Here is a 17,945-nt window from a genome sequence, read left to right as displayed (position 1 = left end):
AACAGCAAAAAGCCCCTAAAATAGTGCTCACCACCAATTTATCCTCGTCATGTTTTTTTTCCAGCTGCTTTCGTGTCTGTTTTCATGGTTTGTGCAAGTTTGGTTCCCCAAGCAGTCTCCCATTATGTCAATATTGCATATTCCTTTGACTATGTTGTGTATTTAGACATGGCACGTAAGCATATTCTGAGTTCAGGGCAGCTCAGCAGATGTGCATTGGAAGGAAATTCACAATCAAAATAATGTTCTTAATATTATGGCAGCACGGAGTTGTGGTGATGGAGCTCGAGGGGGGGTTGGCGACTCGCTGAACTAAAGTTAGCAGCTCGTTTTTTGCTGAGTCAGTGTTTGAGTTTAGCTTTTACACTCCAGGCTTGGGAACGTTTCTGCTGACACATTATTAATCCATTCCCTTACTATACTTTTGTGAGCAGTTATGTGTCAGGTCTTGTGGTTGCTAATAATGCTACATCACCACAGTTGTTTGAAAATAAATGAACGGAACAAGACTTTTGGTACAAATTCCCTCTAAATGAACACATAACTTTGACTTTTGAGGCGTTAAAAGCATTTGGAAATGTTTGCCTAGCTGCGATTCAAAAGGAGTTCTTTGTTGCCTTATCTAATGCTGTTAGAGACCTAGTGTTTGTGTTGATGTATGAAGGTCGGACTTGCGTAGTGTTTCAGATGAGAGTTGATTGACTGAGGCGTGCTGAAGGTCAGTCGTATTTCTGCATCTTCTCTAAGGTCACAGCCGGCGATGGCAGAAAGCCAGTACACACACACACGCCAGTGCCAACACAATAGCAGCCAGATTACTGTTTATCTCACACACTGCCTTGCATCTTTGCTTGCCTACTGTGTACACACTACTACTGCGAGCGCTATATACTCAGCAGCAAAAGAGCTTGAGAATATAGTGACTTGTGGGCTTAAGAACTAATTCTATTTCTCACATATTTGCACTTGTGTGTGATTTTTGTACAAGAAGTGTACAAGGAATCATTCAAGATTTTTATTTTTTACTTTGTATTTTCATACTCCCATGTCGTTTTACGGTTTACAGATATTTAACAGAATGTTCATGCTGTTCTTTTTCTCTTTTACAGTGACCTGTATGTAGTAAGTTGCTAAATTGATATCCTCCATGAAAGTACTGTGAAAGCACATGAGAACCATTTCATTTGATGTCATCATTGACGTTATAATTTGTAATCACATCCGGTTTGATATGATTATGCAACCCGTTCGCTTCAAAAAACAAAAAAGAATTAAATTCTAGTTGATACCTATAAGCCAATATTTTGTTAGCATACAAATCAAACATAGATTTAGAGATAAAAATAAATCATTTTAAGCAAAGGTAATCTAAATGTAAAAATAGGGGAATTTTGGCTGATATACATTTAATATTTAACAATGCAGATAAATGTGAAAAATCTCTAATATAGGCTGATAATCGATCGAAGACTTATTATTATGGTACATTTTTCCTTTCTAGAGCTTGGCCTCCATCTACTTTTACTCTAGATAAAACAGCAGCTTGGACATTCTTCAAACTTCTCTTTTTGAGTTCCTTGGAAGAAAGAACATCATACGGTTTTGGAAAGATATGAGGGTGGATAAATGGACTATTTCTTTAAACTACTGAGGGAATTAAATGCGGTCTCTGAATTGAATTGTGGTCTGTTTTTGGTTAGGGAATATTATGAACGTTATCGCTCTCATACACAGTGCACTGAATTTTATTTCATTCTGTTTTAACGCAACGGTGCATGTTGTCTGCAATGACTGGCCCTCACTTGTGGAGCGGTAACATAGTCTCTTCCCACTTAACTTGCATAAAGTTGTTTACCTGTCTTTCTGCTGTAATGCGAGTGAAAGATACAAGAGCTGCCAAATCAGCATATGAGGTGCTGAAGGTCACATGCTAATACACAGGGAGCTTAACCCCAACCAAAAACATGAAGAGTAGATTCGATAAGTTGACATAAAATACCGGTTGAGCTGTTTATAGGTGAAACATAGTCCAGGAATATGGAAAGATTAAAGTAATGTTTTAACTGGTAAACTGATATATGTTTTTGATCCACCTGCTATGTCACCATCTTTTGTGTTTTTGCAGCTGTATGTGTGTACATGCTGACTGATTAACAGCGAAAAACATTATTTCAAAGGGACCCTTGTCTTGTTTTCACCCCCACACACATTTTTGTCATAAAAAATAGCATTGGAATTACTTGAAATGTCATCCCTATTACATTGTCCACGAGGCGTCTTTTAAGGGTGTCTTAGAGCCTGCTCATGCTAAAAGCAAGTGACATATTTACGATTTAATCATTCCTTTATAACGAACAAAGCTTTATAAGTTGTTTTTTTTGGTTTAGATTTACTCACTTGCACTGTAAATAGCTCTGTGGATTCAAAGTTGCACACTGAAGTGTAAACAGCTTAATTTGACTCATTTAAAGTCATGCACTTGCAGTGTAGACAGTGTAGTGTAGATTTTAAATTGTGGAGTTGCAGTACATCTTTGTTTATTTGGACTTGCACACTTGCAGTGTAGATAATTAATTAATTTATATTAATTTATTAATTTATAATTTATATTAATTTAGGCACTTGTTCTTTGTGCAGTTGTACACACGTGCATTGTAGAGAGTTTATAGAGCCTATGGTTTCTGCGATTTGAAAAACATGGAAAAAATCGCAGAATCCAGTCATTAAAATAAAAGTTGCTGTATCACAATGAATATCACGGAATTTGTCAAATTTTGCTGGAATAAATTAAAAGTAGGTCAGAACACTTAAAGCACGATATAGACTAGTGCAGTGTCTTTGAATATGATGCTCACTGTGTTTTTAGCCTCTGCTGTCTTACTATATGACTGTCTCACTCCAGCTGCTCTGAGAGTCTTTTATGAGCATTTGATTTTACAGTTTTATTTGAAAAACAATTTAACTTAAATTGTGACAGAAATATTTTTATAAGTAATAATGTACATAATGAATATAATAATAATCCTTTTTAAGAAATAATAAATTTTCTTCCGCAGTAAACCTCTGTTGTGCAGAGGTTGTTGAGCATTTAATTTCACCTGTTTATAAATTAAATTATTGTTTTATTATTGCTTTTTGATTACCAGGGGGAAAAAAATCACAGGACCCTAAATAATTATTTTTTGTTACACTTTTCATAAATTGTTGTAAAAGTGTTGTGATTTAAATTAATTATACTTGCTTTTTGATTACTGAAATGTTATTATAAATGTATATTATATATATAATAAAAAAAAATGGAATCCTGAAAAATGTAAATAGGAAAAAAACCTGATTTGTAAACAGATTTAATAGGGCCCTGCATTTAGTTGATTCAAAGTCAAATTCTTGCAGTGTAGACATCATCTTTAATTCAAAGTTGTGCCTTTACAATGTAGACAAATGCAGTATAGACAGCTTAGATTATAATGGAGTTGTCATGTCATCTTCTTGCAGACACACATTCTTATTGTGTATGCAAGTGAATGAGAACAACAAATCAGTACAATGCAGTTTGGCTTCTCTGAATCAGTCGGACTACACTGTAATATCTAGTTCAGGCCACCGTCTACACCCCCAGCCCTCAACAATTAACCGCTTGTTGTCTTGTGAAGAACAAACACCCCCTTCTTTCTTCTCTCTGCCCCGATATGCTAATTTCCAGTTATGATTCTGAACATCTAATTAATTCAGTTTACAGCAGAGATTCCAGGATAAACAAACCTTGTATTAAAATGCAAATATGCAGAAGAGTTTGTGGTAGTTAGATGCCAGACTCTGTCATGAATTTCTTGAAAAATAATGCAGCACTTGTGCTCGTTTTGCAAACCTTGCTTGCTCGGAACAAGCCATGTGTGTTTACACTGAGGGTGTCGAATATTTTTATTGATTAGAATAGAACTGAATTGAGTGTAATCTATGAGAAACAGAGTGTTACACATGATTTTCTTCGATAAAACGCTAAGAAGGGTAATAAATGATATTATATTATAGGGTTGTAAACAGTCAGCGATTAAAAAAAGAATAAGAAACTAATCACAAGCAATAGTACAAAAAACTACAGTAGAACAAATAAGAAATGCTATAGTTACATACATTGTATAAAGTTATCAAATCTATAAAAACACTGTACATTCTTCACTGTGTAAAATAAATATATATTTCTTCTTATTAAAGTTACAAGATGATTAAATCAAATGCAGCGAAAAGATTTTTTCTCTTTTGTTGTTTAACATGAAATACTGCTGTCACTTTAAGAGCTGCCTGAATCCAATATAATGTTTCCAATGTACTTTCAATGTGTTTTTGTTACCACGTAGTGCACAGCAGCAACATGTGAGTGTGTATCCACAGTAGATACAAATCAGACGATAGTCCAAAATCTCTATTGATTTACAAATTTCTACCAGTTAATCATGTCTACTGGTATGTTCAAGTATAATGTTAATGCCTCAGAAGTGGAGCGAAAAAGTGCTACTCATTTGAATTGCGCCATTTGTTCACTTCCACTGAATAGTGAAAGTGTTTTATTGTAGTAACACTAACTGCATCATGGTATTGTGGCAGAAATGTGGAATATTCATATCATTTTTTTTATTAATCTGTAGCATTTGTGCTTTTACACTAAATGTATTTAGACTACTGTCTTTCATAGAAATACTTAGAAACCATACAGTTACATTTTACCATGATATTGAGGTGCTATGTGTGGTTTTAACTGTGGTTATCATATACTAAATGTACAGTATGCTACTATGAATGACCTATGGCTAATTTTAATAAAACTCAAACAATCAGAATAATTATATATTTCATCATATAAAACGAGGTAGTAAAATTTTTTATAGACGTTACTTTTTTTGATAAGGAACATGAATTTACATCTTGCATTTCTATGAGACAAAAAAAAAACATTTATATAAAATAAATCTCTCTCTCTCTCTATATATATATACACACACACACACACACACATATATATATATATATATAAAGCTAAGAAATAAATTTTTCTATTAAGGAAATATGACTGGAAAAATGCCAGTATGCTCAAAGAAATAGTTAAGCCAGTCTGCAGAGTAACTCCAGAGTCCAGTCTTTACCTCTCATGCACCAAAGGTAGTCAATATACATTCCATATACTTCTTTATTTTACTGAAGTAGGTGGCCATAAGAAGGTACGTTCCATTCCTGTGGCACAGTCTGTTTCTCTCACAGTTTCGGTTTCTCCAATGAGCCAGATATAATTTTAGAATTTAGAATTTCTGTGATTGCACACAATTCATTTATATTCTAATCAACAAAAATGTTCTACAAGGGCAGATATGTTGCATGGTGCTTTGCTTGCTGTGCATCATTTCATATTCTGTAGAATTTTATCAAGCTGAAACTTTTCCCAGAGACCCTTCCCTGTCACTGCAAATAAGCCATCAGTAGTTAGCTCTGGTTAAATTTAAGACACTTAGTATTATTTAAAGAACTAAATGTTTGCTATAGCACAACTTGCTAATAAAAATACCAATGTAAAATTTATATATTCTTTGCTTTTCTCTGTCAGTAATGATAATTGATTAGTTATGTATGCTGTGTGTGTGTGTGTGTGTGTGTGTGTGTAATTTTAAATAAGCAAAAGGAAAATAGTTAATAGTTGCAAAGCCATTTCATGCAATACTGAGTCATGTACTTTTGTGGAGCCAGTAATTGTTTTTTCTTGACTCAAGGCTGTCACATTAATGCAGCTACAATCCAAAAAACAAGAGGATCTCTACACATCTTTTGTCATCCATTCTTGGGCCGGTCAAACTTTTTGAAAAACACTTCACATCCCTCCCGACCAGAGATCCAATCCCCAGACGTTGCCTCCACTCCCAACTGGAGATATAATTGCTTTAATTAGTTTCTCTAAAACCCATACAGTATTTGAGGAATGCTGTTATCAGTGGTGGAGGAGGCAGAGCTGTATGTATTGGCTTGGGGAAGCCTAAAAGTTTCCGAGGTAAAGGCATGCTGCACTTATCTCGATAACAAATCAATGATTTTCGTTTTAAAAGTGCGTACTGTGCGACTGTGACAAGCAGTACCAACTTATGCTCTCAGACCTCCTCATATCGCAATTCTTCCAGTGCTGAATGAAAGCCTCTGAAGTAAATTGCTGATCTTGTTGCATAATAAATCAAAGGCGGAATGATGGTGGTTTAAAGAAAGAACGAATGAAAGAAATGAGAGGAGAAAGAAATAGAGAATAAGCTCTGGGCTTGTTCTTGTTCCTCAGCTTTAATGAACTGCGCTGTAAGCCCTTGAGAGTTCTGTTGATAGCAAACATGGCATGTGAGATGGTGAACCGGTCTTGGATTCATTACAGCTGTAGGAGCGGCTGATATCGCCAGCCCTGTGGACAGACCGGTCCACTCTGACATGAGATGATGCTGATCTGTGAGAACAGAGTTTCTTAAAAAGATACTATCCTAATGAGAATATAGTGTGGCAGTCATAATCCCAGTTGTGTGACTGAAGTCTTCAAACAGTTTCAGGTTAAAGGGGTCATATGACATTGCTAAAAAAGAACATTATTTTGTGAAATGTCTTTATGCGGTTTAATGTTCAAAAAACATTATTTACCACGTACCGTACATTATTGTTTCTTCTCAATGCTCCACCTTTCTGAAAAAAATAGATTTTTACAAAGCTCATCATTCTGAAAAGTGAGGTGTGCTCTGATTGGCCAGCTATCCAGTGTGTTGTGATTGGCCGAATGCCTCAAGCGTGAGATGGAAATGTTACGCCACTTACCATTCAGGAAACAGTCCTCCGTAATATGCATTGCACACACACAAACTGGGTTGAACTGTTCTGGAACAGTGACTACGTTTACATGCTGTTAAAATTCGGGTTATGGTCGGGTTAAGGTCACTATTTGGGTTTCTGAAACATTCGGGATAACCCGTTTACATGCGTGAGCAGAGAGAGTTACCAATCCCGATGTAAACGGCGACGCACGGTTAGCGTCTGGACGTACGGACAACAAGACGCAATATGCGTCATTTCCGATTCTTCTTCCTGTATCCAAAGACAAAAACAACAACAGCAGGCGGATAATGAATAGTTTGGGGCAGATAGCGATAGTCTTTGTTTGCGCTTTGGCGCTGGTACTGATCCACCAGCAGCACTTGACACTACTGTGCCTCTATACTGCACGCGGGGTTTTTTTATGCGCCGTCTTTGGTTCGCAAGGAACCAAAATTCCTTGCGAATGGAACATGCGCAGAACACACATTTTGATGGGGGTATGCCGAAACGCGTTTACAAGACCAAATATTCGGGTTAGAAAAGGGGTACCCCAGGTATAATATCCTGGTTTTTAAATATCCGGGTTTTTGCCGGTGTTTACATGGCCGTGCGCGACCGGGTTATTGCTAATATCCCGGTTTTGAACGGGTTATTGGCTGCATGTAAACGCAGTCAGTGTTGTAAATGCATTTTAACCACTGATTTCTAGTTGTGTCCTCTTTTGGAAAGCCAAACAAAGTAGTTTCGCTTTCACAATGAAACACAGCGTCTCCACAACATGGAGGCGGTGACAGCGGCAGCAATAATACTAGAGCGATAATCAAAGTTACGCTTTTTTCTTTGCATGAACATTTTGGCGGTGTTATGCAAATCTTCCCACACAGTAATGTAGACATGTGGGGGCATGTTTAAACGAGGTGTTTTAGGACGGCATGGTCGAGTTTAAACTTTTATAAAAGATTTCTCTTTGGGTTTGAGACTTTAGTCATTGCAACTTTACAGATCTTATCTATTTACAAACAGCTTGTAACACTCCAAAGAGAAAGGAAAACCCATCATATGACCCATTTAAACATGTAGAGATGTTTCCATGTTGACAAGTGCATGATCGCTCGAATGTTGACACAAAACAGGCCTGACGAATATAGTCAGTGAGAATCGGGTTGTGTAGAAAGCGTTTTTAAGCAGTTGCTCGCTCCTGATGTCCAGCCTACAAAACAAGTTGGAATTAGTAATGCGTGTACAGTCTGTTAAACCGCCTCAAAAAACTCTTGCCCTCCCCAGCTGGTATGAAAGGGAGTGTTCTTCTGTCAACAACTGGGACATTGTTGCACTGAGAAGACCCAAATGTACTGCATCATAATCAGCAAGCCCCCATAAAGCTTTGAGTGTCTCTTAATTGGATGGAAATGAAGTCTGGTCTGTAGTTTGTCCATATATAATGAGACTCAACCCCACGGTCCCTTGTTATTCACAGATTGTGCGTATGCGAGCACGTTATTCGTTCCCTTGCGCGTGTTCCCAGGGGTTGTAACAGTGGGCTCTCACATTATACAGCTCTGTGAACGCGGTGGTCTTGATTGGGTACTGCATGCCACAGTGTGAAGTTTCTGCACTATCGCAACCTCCCGCAATGATATTACTTGCGTGCCTTTGTCTGATTGTTGCTGTATGACAGTGGATCTTGATGGCACGCCAAATCCTTGATTTGCAATTAAGCCATCTAAGCTAAAGGAGACAGGAAGATTTAGTGTATCATAGACTACTGACACAGATGCATTGTTCGTGCAGTGCGATTATGTCATTGTTGAACTTTTTCAGACAGTGTTTGTAATTCAAGACGCAGAACAAGGAAGGAACTGAACAGATCAGACAGTGTCGTAATGCTTGTGGTTTGTTAAAAATGTTTGTTTATCCAGGGTGCAAATTGTATCAGAACAGTTAAATCAACTTTATTTGATTTTTCATAAAAATCTGCTAGCATTTTGTAGGCTAAATGCAGTTATATATCATAAAGGTAAATGCTGAGGCAGTTATGTTTTATAATTCTGTCTGTTCAAAAGTTGTAACACCACATTTCTTAGCATATATTTAGCATTTTTCTTTTTTTAATACTATTATTTCTAAAAATCTAGGTTATGTTTAAGTTTGCATAATATTCAGCTTTATATTTCATGCATCTTTTCTGCAGAGATATTCAACAAAAACATTTTTGCCACATGTTTTTGTCAGGGTAATGATTTGACTCCTTTTAATATGAATCACTGAACCATTGTTTTGATGATTTGAATTGTTTATTTGATTAGTGAAACATGGCAGGTGTGTGAATAAAAACATTTGCACTTCTAAGACTTTAAAGTTAGTAGTATTGACACTTTAAGTTAGCTTAGCTTAGCTGCTCTACTAAAACTAAACTCTTGTGTAGTGAGAATGGTTTCTTTTTTGTTTACTGTTGAAACAGTAGGTTTGGGTGGGGTGTACCATATTTTGTTTGAAATATCCAATAGAATTTAGATACATCACAACTATGAGCCATATGTTGTCACTTGGCTAGTCAGTTGTAGGTGGTTTGAGGGGGAGGAACATTTAATTCTGGAGCTTTGGATGAAAATCTGTGTAGTACAGGTTGAGTCATTGATATTTTTCATCAGTTTTCTTGGAGGAAAAAGATTGTATATTTTACATAGATATTATTTGTTAGATGTTACTTTAACAAAAGTTTATTGTTTATTTCATAGGGTCAAGTTTCCCTCTGCTTGCTGTTCTTTGGTTCTCGCTTATTAGCAGAGGTGGGTAGAGTACCGAAAAACTGTACTCAAGTAAAAGTAAAAGTACTTCTAGAAATATTTACTCAAGTAAAAGTAAAAGTACTAGTCTGAATAGTTACTTGAGTAAGAGTAAAAAAGTATCGGATAAAAAATCTACTCAAGTAGTTAGTTACTAGTTACTTTGGGTCATATATACTGAGCCTATTTTTATTTAGATATATAGATAAAATGTATGTAATGTATGTGTGTGTGTGTGTGTGTATATATATATATATATATATATATATATATATATATATATATATATATATATATTCATCAGCCTTTACTCCAGTCTTCAATGTCACATAATCCTTCAGAAATCATTCCAATATGTTGATTTACTATCAATGATGTTCTTTTTATCAACAAAATCTCACATGTTCCAAAAAAATATTAAGCAGCAAAACGGTTTCCAGCACTGGTAATAAATCAATATATTACATTTATATTTTGAAGGATCATAACTCTGAAAACTGGAGTAACAGTTTATGAAAATTCTGATTTGCATCACGAAATAAATTATATAAGTATGTATTATATATGTATAAAAACCTCTCACATAAAGAAGAGTGAAAACTCCTAACATAACTGCTAAATTACAGAACATCTGAACATAACGAGCAAAATGCACATTGACGGATCTTCTTTCATCTGTTCTGCAAAATGTAAACAAATGTATATTTCTGCAAGCATAAATATTGTGGAAATATCATTATTGATTGTGTCTAGGCATAGGGGGGTTGTCGTGTGACACACAGCAGCCACAGCATATTGGCAAATTATTATTAAGCATTATTATTATTTATTTAATTATTTTTTTATTTTTTTATTAGAAACATTCCCAGAAGCATGAACTTTGTCTTTTGGAAGCTGCATTCAACTTGGTTCCCCTCTGTTATAAGTTACACGTACAACAAACTAATGTCATAGTGGTATCGTGTACTGTAATCGAGTGTAGCCCAAGTTATACCTGTTGAACCGTAGACAGCGCACGTGCTGTTCATCCAATACAGATCTTCATCGCAAGCAATAATAGCATTTGCAGATTTGCTTTCAATTCAGTGCAGATCAAGCCACGTCTTCAACGCTCTTTCTGTTCTTAAACGTTACAACTCTGAGTGAACTGTTTCAAACGCTCCGCGTGCACGGCAGGATACTGAACGAATCATTCAAACTGATTCACGAACCAATTCAATGGTTAGCCAACTGGTTTGAACAAGCCTTTGAACAGAATTGACTCAAAAGAATGAATCATTCGCGAATGGGCATCGCCCAATGCCCAGAGAAAAGTAGACGGCGCGTTTGGATCAAACTGAAGCATTTATAACATATATTGCATTAAGATAAAGTAACGAGAGGAGCTAGCCCACAGTAACGAAGTAAAAGTACAGATTTTTTTCAAAAAATTTACTCAAGTAAGAGTAAAAGTACCCATCTTTAAATATACTCCAAAAAGTATTAGTTACCCAAAAAATTTACTCAAGTAAATGTAACGAAGTAAATGTAACTCATTACTAGGGGTGTAACGGTACGCAAAAATCATGGTTCGGTACGTACCTCGGTTTTAAAGTCACGGTTCGGTTCATTTTCGGTACAGTAAGGAAAAGAAATGCAAACATTAAACTGCAGGTTGTTTATTAATATACACTTTTTTTAAAAATACTTTTTAATAAAATATATATAAAATAAAAAAGAATAAGAAATAAAATACTGCTGCAAAGTTCTCCACTAAATAAAATACTCTCAGTCTCAAACCAATATCATATAATAAAATATAATGAAAAATATAATAGATAACTATGAATACAGTGCAGCATTACCAATCCCAGCTTGTAGGCCTGCTTCACCAGAATCGTGCCTGACACGGCGCTGGCGCCCTGCTGCTGCTGTAGGTGACATAATGTTCGTTTGGAAACACGAAAATGTAATTATATTCCACGCACAAAATATTGCATTCCGTCATTCGGTACACACGTGCACCGTACCGAAAGCCCTGTACCAAAACGGTCCGGTACGAATACACGTACCGTTACACCCCTACTCGTTACTACCCACCTCTGCTTATTAGCAATTAAATTGTTGCTCACAGGACAGACATTTCAGGTGTGAGGGCACATTGACCCATTTATGTGAAAACAATGTAAATATGCTACTTCGCTTTGTGGGTAAAGTAACACATCAGTGGCACTGTGCCCTTTCTTTTACTCTGGCTAACTCCAAAGCATCAGTTAAGGGGTCAAATGCATTATTCAGGCTTTAGAGTTCGCAAACTTAAACACAATGTCGAGGGATCTCTTTTCGGGACATGACAATGTTAAGTTCACACTTCTGCTGCCAAATCTTTGGCATAGGTGTTTAACAGACCCAACTACAGCGTATACTGAGTCAGAGCTCAAAGCGGTGGGTCAGCGTTGAGATTAGTTGCTCACACGAAGCAGGTTTTTTATAAATGGTTACAGCATTTCCAAAGACTTTGATAAGGGCTTAACGACCATGCCGGCATATAAATAGATTAGCTCTATCTGTGCTAATGGCAGCCATTGGTACCTTTCAAAATGCATACACGCACTTTGGGTATTGACTTTAAAGTCATACCCTTCAGAAATCAGATCACCTTTTTTTAGACCAAATGATTAAAGGACAAGCTATAAAAAACTCAGTCTAAAATCTGTTCAGCCTACCCAAGTACAGTAAACTGGAAAAACTTTTTTTTTGTTGTTGTGTATTTTTAGCTAATTTTTTTTTATTTTTTTTATGGACAGTGAAGAGGTCATCTGAAACTGTTTAAACTGTTGATGATGTCTGTTTGTAAGTGCATGCTCTGACTGCCATGCATTTGCAACATCTGTAGTGTGATGATATTGAGGGAAAACTAACACTGTTTACATTGTATGTATTGTGCAATATAATAATGGGGAAAAAAAAGTTACAAAAAATCACTTTTACCCTTTTACATTTTTGTGCATGAACCATGCTTTTAGGGCTGAAAAATTAGGGAAAAACTTGATTTGATTTGGGTGTTCATACTTGGGTTTAGAATATTCCACAGTTTCTGCCCCATTTAATATAATTACTTTTTAATAAAATTGTATTTGCATTCAATTTAATTTAATACATATATTTAAATAAGAACTGTTTGTCGTAGTACAATTGTAGTGTATAATAAAAATAGAATATTTAATTTTAAAAAAGTAGCGCATCTGTAAAATTACAGTGTTAACAATTCCATCCTAATTTCTCCATTTTCAAAGGCTAAACTATCAGACTTTAATTTTGATATTTATTTGCACTGCAGGTGCAGTGAAGCACAGCACTGTGTTTATTTACACTCAAGCAGCTCATGATAAAGTATTTTAGCGTCTTAGAGGGGCTTGGTTAATGGTAAATAAACAGTGCAGCGCTACACTCTGAAACCTGCAGTGATTATACTTAGTTAATGAAATCTCAGCATGCATGATTTGAGAATCGTGATCGATCTAAGCCATATCACGTTATTGATTTTAGTTTCATATATCCTGCAACACTAAGAAACAATAAGAAAAAAAAAGGACCAGACTTTGTTCTGTCCATTGGGAATGCACTTAATTGAGAAAAGTGACCAGAGTGGAACCAGTCTGGAAGAATAGGGTAACAAAAAAAAAAGAAGAGGTCTTTGTCATGTCATCCAAACTAAAAAAATTATTAGGAGACTGAGCAAGTTATTATAGTTTGACTATTATTAAGTACGGAAAAATGTGCACTGATAAATAATGGAAAATATGACCAGGAATGTGATTGGCAATTATTATTATAATTTTTATTTTAGTCCATTTAACCAGCTTTTCCTGCTAACAGAATTATAAACCCATTTGTTCAGAATTATACCTGCCATTTTTAGTTACAGTACAGTTCCCATGGCAGAAGTGTGTCTGCCGTCCCCTCTCACCTGTGTCAGAGTCTTGCTTTGTTTTTATCTGTTCCTGACTGCCTCTGAGCTGTTGACCCTCTTGAGTGCTCAGGTGCTCTGTGGCACAGCGACACTGGCAGTTATACAGAGAAAGAGAGAGAGAGAGAGATAGAGAGAGAAAGAGAGGGGGAGGAAATGTAATGGCCTGTGAGAAAGATAGGTTATGAGAGAACGAGGGAAGAAAAAACAGCAGTGAGAGGGAGAGAGAGAGAGGCCTCGCTGACGTTTCCCTGCTGCATATGCAGCTGATAGTATCTGGCAGGGCCTGGCTCTCTGGGGAGCCCTGTAATCTATTCCATCAGCGTTTACTACCGAACAAATTAACTAAGACAAGCACCGCCGCCTGAGCCAGCAGAATTCTTCCATTAGGAAAATTATAAAGCTATTATGGAGAACAATTTGGTCCTTTATATAAACGACTCTCATTGAAGGCTACAGGGCTTCCTTGAACTACACCAGGGGGCTGGATGGAATACCCCAGGGGGCATTAACACTATTGATACCAATGGAAAGAAAAATCATGCTCTTTAATATCTCAAACCTTTCTCTTTGACAGCAGCCAGATTAAATGGAGAGTTTTTATTAAGTATCTGAGAAGAAAAGACCCTAGGAAACTCAGTTGTGAGTTTCAAGCGAGTCTCAAACTGTGCTCAAAAGATCTGCTCTATTATATGCACATTAATTTTACAGCCTTATACTGTTTTTGTGTGTCAACAGTTGTCGTAGACATTTTCCACAAGGAATCCGAAAAACATCGGAGACTTGGTACTTCACTGAAGTACCTTCCTCAGCTTTGACCGCACAAACTTTTTATACTATTATATATTATGATTCATATTTACTGCAATTGTGGATGCTCAACCTTAAAAATCACATTGTACCATTTCATAAAATTAGTTTTCCCAAGGACCTTTAGGAGAAGCATCTGAAATGAAGTTGATACTTCAATGAAGTACATTCTTAAACCACGAAAGCACAGCTTTTGCTGTATGATTCATACTTGCTGAAGTTCTGGCTGCACAGCCTAGAAAATCACATTATAGTGTAAGACAAGAATATATATCATGCTTGCATTCACAAATCAGTTCTGAAGTTGACGTTTTGAATCCACCTCAGTCATTTAGTTGAAATTTAGAATCGAATCAACAGATTCTTTGAAAACTTTGATCTGGTTCACAGTTTAAAATGATTCATTCACGTATGGTTTCCTAAGTTAAAAGTGCACCCATTCCTGTATTATGATTCATATTTTCTTTAAATTTGGCTGCACAACCTTAAATTGTATTATGGTTTTGAACAAGTATGTGTATATGTCATGATTATATAGAGGTAATGTATATAGGCTACCCTTAATAATGCTCACGTACAGTGCGTACATCATGTCAGTGCATTGTTAGAGTAAACGCATTATATCACAGTTTATTTCCGTCACGGTCTCACCGCTTGAATTAATAACAAGCCATTTAGGAAGACCAGAACCATAGCCCACTTACATAGCATGACGTTTTTATCTAAAACATGTCCCATTGACCCAGAAACCAATGATCCACACCCGTCTCTAGGGATGGTATTTTAAAACCATATTTGTCTCTGGAGATCAGCCCTTGTGCTTTTACCTTGCCAGACTAGCCAAACGACGCTCTGTCGGAGTGTTTTGCGGAGCCATGTGTCTTCCTATGTGGAAGGAGGAGGTGATAATAACAGAGGAGAGTAAAACTGGGGCGAGACTGTGGTGACTCAGCCCCCTAGTTGTTGTGTTGGAGGTTTGGGGAGTCTGGCGCACAGAGTTCCAGCCTAATTAAGTTGATTTGTTCCCAGCATCTGGCTCCCAGATGTCAGACGATATTCTTTAGCTCAGCTCCCTGCTGTTGAGAGGAGAGGAGTGGGACGGTAGGGACCGCAGAGTGCTGACTTCTCAAGAGGCCCACTGGGGGTGGGACTGCAGTGCGCTGTGGGTGACTGATGGATGCAGTGGCCAATCGCAGTGTGTTTGTCGCAACTTTCCTGGGAATCTGATTGGCTAGTCGGAGCAAGAGGTTTATAGCCACAGTATGCCTGCAGGTGCATACCATGCGGTATTCTCACTCACACCTTATAAAACACATGTTTCCTGCAAAATAGAAGTGATGTTTGGCGTGAAGGTTCTGTTGTATTTTTACAGCTTTCAGCGAACGCGATTGGTCTCAAATCAGTTCTTATGCAGACTTTTCAAACCAATTTACTGACACTTTTAGTTTGAATTGTGAATCAATTCAAACTGATCTTTTCATTGACAAATCGATTCTTAAAGTGACATTTTGAATCCAACTCACTGAAACTTTTAACTCAAATTGTACATTTAATCAACCGCTTCTTTGCAGTGAATTGGTTGCTTTGATTCACAATTTAAAGAAATGGTTCATTTCTGATTCACAATTAAAACAATAAATCATTCAAGAATTGGTTCTTAAGTTGACATTTTGAATCCAGCTTGATTTATTCAGTCCGATTTGGATAAATTGGTTCTTTTTCATGATCCTTCAGTGCTTTCAGTGGTTGTTGGAACAAAGTTGGCCCGAGTAAATAATAGGAAAATTATCATTTTACTTTTTTCCTTTAAAATCTAATGGTCACATGGAAGACAAATCAGTTCTGATGATCCAAAATCTAAAATAATTGCCAATTCTGTCAATCCAAGGTTGATATTTAGGTACTTTTTTAACGATTCACTGATGTCATGTCATTTATTTACCAAATCCGTTACTCTGGAACCTCATCTGAATCGTTTCCTTTATCTGTCCACAGAAAGAACTGGATACCACCGCCACAGCCCTGGCCAACAGACAGGATGAAAGCGAGCAGTCCAGGAAAAAACTCATCGACCAAAGCCGTGAGTTCAAGAAGAATACTCCAGAGGTGAGCAAAAGCGTGAAATGGAGTGAGAGACGATTTTCCAAATGATAGGAAGCTCAAAGGTAGTGGAGTGAAGGAGAATTTGAGCACCTAATTGTCATATGTCTGGACCGACACATCCTGGTCTCATGGGTACCTGTGAAGCACCATGTTTTAGCAATTCAAATCAGTTGAATTTCCCCTGCTTGCGTTCTGCCTCCATTTGACTGCTTACAGGATTTTAAACGTGCACCCTGTAGAGTTGCATTCTTTTTATTACGATTGTTCCACTTGAGTTCTAGAGCATGGCCGCACCGTAAGATTATTTTTCTGAGTTTGCACTTGTCTGAAGCTCGGCATGGCCTTGTAAGAGAGGTCAGTAGCAGAGAAACCAGAGGATATTATGGTTTATCCATTTAGGGAATACTTGGTGTGCATGAATAGCGGCGGACGGTCGTGTCCAGACCATAGGGTTGTCTGTGAGGTCATCTTCCAGGGGAAAAAACGACGATGCATGTTAGCAAGACAGTAAGGATCAGTGAATCTTTATTTACTGAAAACCGTCTCTGATCTGATAGAGATCTGAAACAAACGTGTCCTGACAGTAGGAGAACATCATGGCCATTTGATCAGGATGCTTATCAGATGTTTGTTCTGTTTTGAAACCGAAAGATTATTCTTAATGTGCAGACATGATTCTGTTTTCATACTATAGTATTTACAGAATCAAAATCTTTAATACCATGGAGCATTAGTTTTTGCTCGCATATTGATGCATGACATTTTTAATGCATTTATCGATTTATATGATTCATTTGTAAATCAAATCCAGGTAAGAGCAGAATTTAGAATGAAATATGGATTTGCCATTTTTAACAAATATTTTTTAAATATTATTTGTATATATTTACATATTATTAATATATATTTTAATTTTAAGTTATTTTATTTTATAAATGTCAACGGATTTAACTAAATAAAAATGCTAATAATAAAATAATATATAATGTAATTAAACTATAAAATAAAATTACATAAATGAATAACTATAAAAGTACATTGTTTCATACAAATCTCATATATATATTCTATATGCTACTTCAATGTTGTTTTCTTTCCTTAAAAAAATAACTGAATGTTTTAACATGTTAAGTAAATTAATTTTGAATTACTCAATTATCCGTTTATCTGTAATTTGTTTGTAATTTGCTGTTTATTTGTCTTGATTTAGTATCGCGCTGAAGTCAATGTTAGTATGGATAATAGTAATTAAGGATTTAGTAATTAAAGCAAAGAAGTAAGAGAAAGAGATTTCAGACAGCTGTCAGAAGACATCTGGAGTTCCAAATAACCTTGGGCTTTTCTTTTAGTCTTTGATTAATAATATCCTTATCAGCATAAGAGTGCTTTTGTGAAGATTTCAGACAGGTGCCTCCAATCCTCCAAACGGTTTTCCAAAATTCCTCGCCGTGTTTGGTTTTGAGAAGTCTCTG

General features: G+C 36.4%; 1 protein-coding gene across 8 annotated transcripts in view; it reads left to right on the top strand.

Moving 5' to 3' along the window:
- cux1a (cut-like homeobox 1a) overlaps positions 1 to 17,945 on the top strand; it is a 131,965-nt gene that overhangs the window by 18,892 nt on the left and 95,128 nt on the right. For all 8 annotated transcript variants that reach the window (XM_059539519.1, XM_059539525.1, XM_059539524.1 and 5 more), the window contains exon 2: positions 16,366 to 16,476. In XM_059539519.1, the coding sequence (XP_059395502.1) occupies positions 16,366 to 16,476 (111 nt within the window). The remainder of the gene's footprint in view (positions 1 to 16,365; positions 16,477 to 17,945) is intronic.

This window comes from Carassius carassius, chromosome 45 (genome assembly GCF_963082965.1).
Source record: "Carassius carassius chromosome 45, fCarCar2.1, whole genome shotgun sequence".
Taxonomy (NCBI): domain Eukaryota; kingdom Metazoa; phylum Chordata; class Actinopteri; order Cypriniformes; family Cyprinidae; genus Carassius; species Carassius carassius.
Note: the sequence above shows the minus strand (reverse complement) of the source record. Positions and strands in the feature narration are given on the sequence as shown.